Here is an 8,635-nt window from a genome sequence, read left to right as displayed (position 1 = left end):
TTCCAGGCTGTTAGAGATTGAAATCAACTTTGTACAGAAACCTCCTCTGCTTCCTTCTCTTCAGTGACTTCCAAGTGAGACCCGCCCATAGCAGACAGATCAGCTTTCAGCCAGCGTTTATTGTGAGTCATTGTGAGCTGAATCAGGTTGTTTCTGTCTGAGCTCTTCGCGCAAGTTCAAACATAGTCGGAGAAAAGACAAATCTGAGAGTGATTAGTTGTGCAACCAATTAAATGACACCAGAAAGCATTTTAAACCAAAAGTCACTTAAATGCAAATTATAGATCCTTATCCAAAGCTTAATTGCTTCACATTTGAGCCATTTTGAGTCACCTTAAACGAAGACTTCAGTTTCAGTCATTTTTAATCACGCCAATTTCACCTAAATATCTAATCTGCAACGTGGCCCCTCACCAGTATTTGTACAGCGTACTCCTCCACCTCTCTAATGGCTTTATTGCAGGTATTAGCATGTGAGCTATTGCCTGGCAGTCAATGAACCATGGAGGGAGCCAGCGTCACCATCTTTGTCACTGTTCAGAAGATCTACTACCCACTCCTTTGCATCATGGGTATTCCAGGTTTGTATCTTGTTATCTTGTTTGGTCTTTGACAGTTGGTGCTAATAAGCTAATCTGCCATAACGACTTTATAAGGTGATACAACGTCAGATGTTGTGTTTTCAGCTTCTTCTTGGTGCGTTTAGAAACTCATTGGTAGTAACTTAAAGTAGGGACGGACAAATGTCATGTATCCATCTGAGCTTTTATGTTCGTGTCTTCCAGCCAACCTCTTCACATTCTACATGATCTGCTTCCGTAAATGCGGGATGTCCGACACAGCCATCATTTACCTGAGCTGTCTGGCCATCGTGGACACCTTCTACCTAGTGTGGGTGATCCTTATTGACCTGACCCTCACCTTTTGGCTACTGCAGCCCTTCTGGCACTCCCACCCCTGGTGTGCCATCCTGGGATTCCTGCAGTATGGATCGCTGTACAGCTCGTCCTGGATGGTGGTGGTGTTCACCATCGAGCGCTACCTCGTCCTGCGCAGCACGGCGGCCAAGCAGCACTTCTCCCAGTCCTGGGTCACTAAACTGAACTGCGTGGCTATCGTCCTGGTGTCTCATGTGGCTTCTGTGCCGCTGGGCTGGATCAACATCGTCACACCTGTCAACATTACTGTGGACGGGGAGAACGTGACGCTGCCCAGGTGCCGCTACCGCAACGAGGCCTACTCTACCGTGATAGTGTGGATAACCACCTTCCTCTCAGGTGGAATCCCCATCGTGTTGGTCATCATCTTCAACTACCTCATCGGGTACCATCTGTGCCGCGCCACCAACCTCTTCACCAAGGAGGAGCGTCGCGTCATTCACGGGAGGAGCGCCAGAGGCATGCTGAAGAGGACCATCCTGCTGCTGGGCACCGTTTCCGTGGCCTTCGTCGTGCTCAGCCTGCCCCGCTTTGTCACATACTGCATCCTTAGAACTAAATACAACAACGAGAACTTCAACAGAAACGACTACAGCATCCCCATCAACGTGGCCGGAGACTTGGCCAACATGCTGCAGAACCTCAACTCCACCACTAACTTCCTGCTCTACTGCATGGTCAGTCGGCGCTTCCGGCGGGAGCTGGTCCAAGTGGTGACTTGTAACTCGAAGGCACGCGAGCTGGGCTCTGTCCTCACCCACACCACCATGAAAGTCTTCTCAGTTGTAGATCATAAGGCCTCGCCATCCGGCGACTCTGTGACTGTGGTGCTGACCAATCTTAAACAGACAGCTTAGAAAGAATCTGGAAGAATAATATAATTATCAAAATGATTATCCTTTCACCATAAAATGTTCATTCTTGACCATGGACATTTAAGTTTTTGACATAACAACTGTAACTTAAGGTCCACTTACTAGCTTTTTTTCCAGGGCTTTCAGTCACATTTCGTGGTCTTCATCTGCGGATATATACCGTCACGTGATGACAAACCATCCCCATGACAACCACGAAAGCCGTGGAAAAAGATAGTAAGTGTTAAGATTATTTTGTCAAATTATCCTTTAAGTTTTGTGTTTGTCTTCAAGGGATGGCAAGGTTGGTCAGTCCACCATTTTGGTCCAGAGTGAAATATCTCGCCAACTTTTCCAGCTCCCCAGACGATGGATCCTAATGACTTTGGTGTTCCAGCTGGTGTCCGTCAGTGTCCAGCGTCAAAGTTGTCAATTATCCAGTAAAATATCTAAACATGTACTAGATGGATTGGCACAAACTTTGGTACAGACATTCGTGGTTTCCAGACAATGAATTGTAATTTTGACGATCCCTTCATTCTTCCTCTTGCGACCACCATCAGGTCAAAATGTTCATCAGCCTCAACTGTACTTGTGCTAGTGCTGATTAGCAAATGTTAGCATGCTAACACACTGAACTAAATTGGTGAACGTAGTCAACATTATACCTGCTAAACACCAGCATGTTGGCATTAAAATGTTTGCATTTAGCTCAAAGCACCAGTTTGAACTTACAGCAGGTGAAACATAAGAAATAAACTAATGCCTGTTGATGGATTATTGTAACAATGGATGAGCTCAAGTGAAAGAAGTGATTCTCTGGTATGTAACCGTACGTTCGGAGTCATGTGTAGATGTAAAAGGAGAGCCGCTTTCTCGCCTTAAAAATGTTTGCTCATCCAAAACTGTTACATGTCATTCGATAGTAAAGTGATTTGTTCCAAATAAAATTTGAATACAAAAAAAAGCACTGCTGCAAATGACATTCATGTACATGTTAAGTCAATGGTGTAGTCCTTTATTGATATTAATGGGTTAAAGGGTTGGATAAGAATGAGACCCGCGACCTTTCAAATCAAAGAAACAGTTAAACCTGACTGGCTGCAGAATGTCTACTTTGCTAAAGAAATAACCTGGCAGTTGCAGTCTTAAATGTCCTGCATTATTTGCATAAATGGGTCACGAGGCTTCCCTGCTTTGCATTGTGGGAATATTTCCTGTTTGCCTCAGAACAGGTTTGTGGCTGAGGGAGAAGCAGGTCTAAGAAAAGGTAGGTGTGGGAGAACAGCAAAGTCCTGCTTTATTCTCTGTGTGGGACTCCATAGGCAAAACTTATGAGATTTGAGATTTTGTTTGTCATTTATGAAGACATACCTGGCATACCTGCAGATCAGTGATTTTGACCTTTGTACTGGTTCGCAGCGTTCGTGTTGATACGTTACAGTCGACCCCACCTTTAAAGGTACATGCTGTGTTTCACACCTATTCAGTGAGGAAGACACAAGAGTTTGTAAATACTTAAATAATGTTTGACCATGTTCATTCTAATATATCTGCTGTTTGCTCTGCAAGATGCGCACTTACATTAGTGGCGATAGCTTTCTCTGCAGTTTCAAACATACAGTTCTCCTGCCAGATGTGCTTACATGAGGTACTGTACTGTATGTGTTTCTTTAAGCTGTCGCGCTCTGTTAAATTCCTTCAACATTGTTTTCGTTTCACTTCACCAGAGGCAACAGTCAGACGCTTTTCCTCTGGGACAAAATGGACTCTTCTAAAGGTAGGAAACAAAACCCTGTCAGACTCGCAGCAGGCATGAGTCTGTCCAGCCAATCAGGACATCTTTCCGAATGAGGTGCAAACCAGTTTGTTTTTTTTTCCCTGTTGGCTCTTGTTGTCAGGACCTTGCCCTCACCAGGGTGTTCCTGTTGAGATGGATGAGAGCATGACATCCTCCAGTCTGGACTTGGCTTGGCCTCCCTCTTGCAAACAGTGTAGTGGACACACAGAGACCGGCAAAGGGCCACAGGAACATGGCTGCGAGCAAGCCAGGGAGGCGGCACACGATGTCGGCCAATGGAGACGCCCTGAGCCGTATCAGCGTGAACCCGTGGCCGCCTGTCGTGCTGCCCCCCAACCTCGCTTCATCCCCCCTAAACAGCCTGAACAGATGAACCACGCAGGCGTTTGGCCTCATGGTCTCAGAGAGCAGGCGCTGCTGTATGAACGGGACCTCGTGGTCAGTTACCCCCAGCATCGCCCTGTGGAGGAGGCAGAAAGCTTGGAGCCCCCTCTCCCGCTCATGTCAGACGCTAACTGTACCCACTATGTCCCACCGCGATACCCTGCAGCTCGTATGCCCGGTCAGTGTTTATCATTAGAGACGTTGTTGACTGTCAGTGTTGTGGAATATGTGGAAGATTCATTGATTTATCAGTAAGTGACGATAACAATGTTACATTTCATTTGATTCTTCTCAATAATCATGACATCTGTGATAGATTTCGTTTTGAAACGTCGCCTCCCCAATCCTGTTAGGTGTCATTTGGCTGCTACTCGTTGTGTTTCTGTGTGAGTCTGCATGACCTCACTACTGCCGAAGTGGAAACTATGTCCAAACTTATGTCTGCTCCTCCATGTCTCTCTGCAGGCCCCAATCCGATGCCGGGGAAATGTCTCAAACAGTGTGCGTGCTGCCCTCCAGCAAATCTGCCCCTTCGCAATAACAATTATTGTCATTTTAAGCATTATTACCAAGCGGATCCACACCAGGAGGCTCAGCACCACCAACAGTCACGGTTTGAGAACAATTCCTGTCCCGTTTGTCATTATGATCCGATATTTTCTAAATTGATTCATGTGATGCTTCACAGATGTCAAACATCAATCTGAGATTGTTCCTGATTATTTCCCTCCACAGGAATCTTCCCTTTTATAGGCCGCAACTTAAAGATGCTCCACATACCCCCCGTGGATCTGTGCCTCAGTGTGAGACCCCTCCTAGAGATGTGATGCATGAGGTCAGCCTGGATCACTCCCTCGTGGCTGGTCCAGGACCAGGACCAGCCACGAGGGAGATCAGGAAAACCATCAGCCTACCTGAGGAGTGCAGTAAGCCGCATCATTGTCCTGTGCATGTAATGTTCTTTTCCTAATCTTAAAGAATGTAATAGGTGCAGATAAGGAGGTTTCACTGACTTTTCGTTGACAGGGAATGTTTTCATCACATATTCCGTGGACACAGCCAACGAAATGATTCCTTTTGCCAAATTTCTGACTGCTCAGGGGTTCAAACCAGCAGTAAGTCCTGTCAAATCTCCCCCACCTTTGATTGTCAGTGACTTTCCATACAAACACTCTGCCTGTCTCCTGATAGATCGACATTTTTGACGATCCAATCAAAAGAATGGACATCACCAAATGGATGGACAAATTTCTGAACGATGTAAGTCTGAGCAGAGAATGAATCAATTTGCAATCTGTTAGTCGTCTGCAAAAGCTGACAGTGAGGTGTCATTTTACAGAAATCGGTGCTCATCATCGTGGTCATCAGCCCCAGGTACAGGGAGGACGTGGAGGGAAATGGGGACGATGAACACGGCCTGCACACCAAGTACATTCACAATCAGGCGAGAGCTCACTCAACCACCACGACAGCTGTCAACAATTGAGGCAGAAATGTCTGCGTGAAATATCGCCCTCTTGTGGGAAGCTTATGTCATTAAACTCCCTCCTCCCACATGCCAAAGGGAACGGGAGAATGAGGAAATGCCCACTGGGACGTGAAAACAGGGCATTTCATTTGCCAGCTCGACCCACTGTCCCCACTCTCACAGTCCCACAGTGTTGGTGCATCCCAGGTGCTGAAGCAACCCAGCTGTGGGCCTGGAAGGCTGCTTAGTGCAATCAAGCCGCTCTGTAAAGCCTGTTGTTTACTGTCAAAGAATGCAGCTAATGTGAAAATGAGCACCAGTTTCACACCTGTGTCTATCCAGACTTCATTGCATTTTCCAGAATGCAGTCCAGTCCTGATTGTCCTGTTATCATTTCCTATTGGTACAGATCCAAAATGAGTTCATCCGACAAGGCTGCCTGAACTTCAGACTGGTACCTGTGTTGTTCCCTAATGCAACAAAGGTAAGTGCAAGCAACAAACACACGAGAGGGTCGGCTCTCACCCAAAACGACGACCACATCTCACGGCCTTCATTCATCTCCCGTTCGTGAATCTTTTTTTTGTGATTTGGGTACAGCAGCCGAGGCGGCAGAGGCAGCAACAGGCCTTTTTCACAGCAGACATTTCTGACACGTGACAGTAGGAAAAGCACAGGTGTGAATAATAAAATGAATCGTGGCTGAATTCCTTTTAGCTGCTTCAGTTTCAGGGTCCTGTGTATAGTAGTTATGGCTAAGACTGATGGGAGATGTAGTTGTTGAATGCTAATAATCATTGTTGTTCTTTTAGTACATGTGCTTTTTACTTCTGCTGATTCCATTTATGCTCAAAAATTATGATCAAAAATCATAAAAGTGGAGTCCATTAGTGAAGATTATCTTAATAAATATCATAAACTTTTGTTTGCCACAGAGTTTATTTTCTGCAATAATCCTAAATCCCACGGAAAAATCCCATTGGCTTTTTGTCGAGGGAACCAGGTCGATGCTAACTTCCGGGTTTGCCTACAAAACATGCACACCATCCCCAACAACAAGGCTCATATGGTGTAAAATAAACCCTACACTATGTTTTTAGATTCATGGGTCCTATGCTAAAGGCTAATGGGTACAAGTCGTGTGATTCTTGGCAATGTTTTTTAAAATTGTGTTAAATTTGATAAGAAATGTGAGGGTTTGCACCTTTGGCACTTTAACAATATCTGGGTAAAAATGTATTACAGTATATAAAACATACACTGTATTGATAAGGGAAAATGTAAAGGACAGAGCTAAATGGTGTGTAGACTACTCACTAAACTCTACTGACCCACTGTGCTGCATGTTACAGAGACACGTCCCCAACTGGCTCCAGAGCACCAGGATCTACCGCTGGCCCCAGGACACCGTGGACCTGCTGCTGCGCCTGCTCAGGGAGGAGCGCTACATCATCCCACAGCGGGGGGCGGACCTCACGCTCACTGTCCGTCCCCTCTGAGAAAAACTGAAAAGGACACACGTGATGGGGACTATTACTGCTGCGGCAGATCAGTTTGTTCTGTTGACTTATAATTCATTTTAACAGTGTTTCTAATTCTCACTACATACTCTGAAAACCATTCAATCTTCCTCCTCGGTGATTTGAAAAGAGAACCAACACAGAACATTGCCATTAAAAATGCATCATGTATGTTTTAAAAAGCCTGCAGTGAGCCACCAGAACACTTATAGACTTGTTCAATTGATTTGTTTTAAAAAGCTATTGTAAATTGATTGTTTTAATCTGCAGTAAATTGGCAGGAGTCATGTATGGGGTCTGGCCAATCGGAGCTTCTGTCGTTGGGACTGCATTCAATTTTGAGGTGTTACACTTTTAAAAATGAAAGCTGCTTTATTTTATTTTTTTGTACATTAACATTTTATCATGTGGCAGCAAACAGTGAAGTTGTGGGCCATTAAACCAAAACAATAAGCTAAAAGAGGTTGAAATGCTCCACAGAGCTGAGAGAGACCCTTTTCACATTACACACAGTCCTTTAACCCACTGGTAATATGAAAATATTAGTATATTATTTAATATTAGTGCGGTTTTAAAGAGAGACATCTTTAAATTATAGCAGTCATGAAATGGCATACGATTGGCAGATGCATTAGTAAATTCCATTTATTAAAAATTTCATTTTGCTATTCCACTTTAAAATGTAATTTTTAAATCAACATTACAGACAGAATAAGGAAGTAAAACAAAACTTTTTATTATTTTTTTTTTTGTATTAATGGATTTCGTCTAAAAGCTGAAAGCTTCTAAATTGAACCATTTATTAATAGATTATAATAAACACCGTAAACGCAGACAGTACACCAGCTGTATGTTTCCTGAATAACCAGAAGGTGGCAGCATATCCCAAATAATGACAACACCCCCAGCTTTGCTTACTTCTTCATGGCAATAGCTCTAATTCGCCGTTTATGTAATTATTATTATTTTTTTTTTTATATTACTTTGAAATAAATGGCATTGTTTCGACTAACCGGTGAGGACATACATTTTTCCAATTTTCATTATGACTGTGGTTATAAATGTTCATGTCATGAGAGCAACACAGTGATAAAAGGATCTGCAGACACAGCAGAGGTCTTACATCAGAAACATCCTGTCCATATGTTGAACACCAACTCCCTGATAAGCCATATTTGTGTGGGACACGTCCGACTGCCAGCTTACAACCCTGAACTTCATCATTTTGCGCCCTGTCTGTGTGAACAGACTGGTTTAATTCTGTCGGCCTGTTTACCAAACCCGACAAAAAAAATGATTTGCTCACGTTCCCCCTCACACAAACACTGATGTCCAGGCTTTTATCAGCCCCTGCATGAGGGTGCTGTCTGTAAACAAAGTGCTGCCAGTTCCAATAAATCCACTGTTTGTTATTGTTCCAGGACTTGTGTGCCACTCGACTCTGCCTTATCTGGTGAGTCCAAAGCAACCAGATGCAGATATTTCCCCAAAAAGGGTCTGGTTCCTCTATCCATCTGCCCTGCTGCTTGTAAAATAAACTCCCAACACTGGCTCAGTTTATGTTTTTTAAGCACCAGTCCCTACACCATCAAAGAGGGGATTTTTTTTCGTCGTTCCAAATAACAATTAATAACACAAGGAGGAGAGTCGTGGTCCGAGGACAAATTGAC

General features: G+C 44.2%; 2 protein-coding genes across 3 annotated transcripts; both read left to right on the top strand.

Annotated features, from left to right (window-relative positions):
• The first annotated feature begins 502 nt into the window (after positions 1-502).
• LOC139302735 (probable G-protein coupled receptor 139) lies at positions 503-1,795 on the top strand. Its single transcript, XM_070926449.1, has 2 exons — positions 503-581; positions 786-1,795. Exons 1-2 carry the CDS (start codon positions 503-505, stop codon positions 1,793-1,795), a joined length of 1,089 nt encoding a protein of 362 aa, XP_070782550.1.
• A 1,245-nt stretch (positions 1,796-3,040) lies between these two features.
• On the top strand, positions 3,041-7,973 carry traf3ip2a (TRAF3 interacting protein 2a). Of its 2 annotated transcripts, XM_070926018.1 has the most exons (11): positions 3,046-3,062; positions 3,215-3,254; positions 3,523-3,572; positions 3,694-4,155; positions 4,443-4,590; positions 4,713-4,903; positions 5,004-5,092; positions 5,169-5,237; positions 5,317-5,421; positions 5,855-5,929; positions 6,798-7,973. In XM_070926018.1, exons 3-11 carry the CDS (start codon positions 3,557-3,559, stop codon positions 6,942-6,944), a joined length of 1,302 nt encoding a protein of 433 aa, XP_070782119.1. In that variant the 5' UTR covers positions 3,046-3,062; positions 3,215-3,254; positions 3,523-3,556; the 3' UTR covers positions 6,945-7,973. The 2 variants fall into 2 exon arrangements, with proteins under 2 accessions (XP_070782120.1, XP_070782119.1); XM_070926019.1 differs by lacking the exon at positions 3,215-3,254 and having other exon boundaries at positions 3,041-3,062.
• Positions 7,974-8,635: the final 662 nt, after the last annotated feature.

Source organism: Enoplosus armatus, chromosome 19, assembly GCF_043641665.1.
Source record: "Enoplosus armatus isolate fEnoArm2 chromosome 19, fEnoArm2.hap1, whole genome shotgun sequence".
Lineage (NCBI taxonomy): Eukaryota > Metazoa > Chordata > Actinopteri > Centrarchiformes > Enoplosidae > Enoplosus > Enoplosus armatus.
Note: the sequence above shows the minus strand (reverse complement) of the source record. Positions and strands in the feature narration are given on the sequence as shown.

Excerpts from the sequence above, each read along its gene's own strand:
- LOC139302735 (XM_070926449.1), top strand. The coding sequence starts at position 503 with ATGGAGGGAGCCAGCGTCACCATCTTTGTCACTGTTCAGAAGATCTAC. Across the intron at positions 582-785 it reads TTGCATCATGGGTATTCCAG|CCAACCTCTTCACATTCTAC; the intron begins GTTTGTATCTTG and ends CGTGTCTTCCAG.
- traf3ip2a (XM_070926019.1), top strand. Across the intron at positions 4,591-4,712 it reads CAGCACCACCAACAGTCACG|GAATCTTCCCTTTTATAGGC; the intron begins GTTTGAGAACAA and ends TTCCCTCCACAG. Across the intron at positions 5,422-5,854 it reads CCAAGTACATTCACAATCAG|ATCCAAAATGAGTTCATCCG; the intron begins GCGAGAGCTCAC and ends CTATTGGTACAG.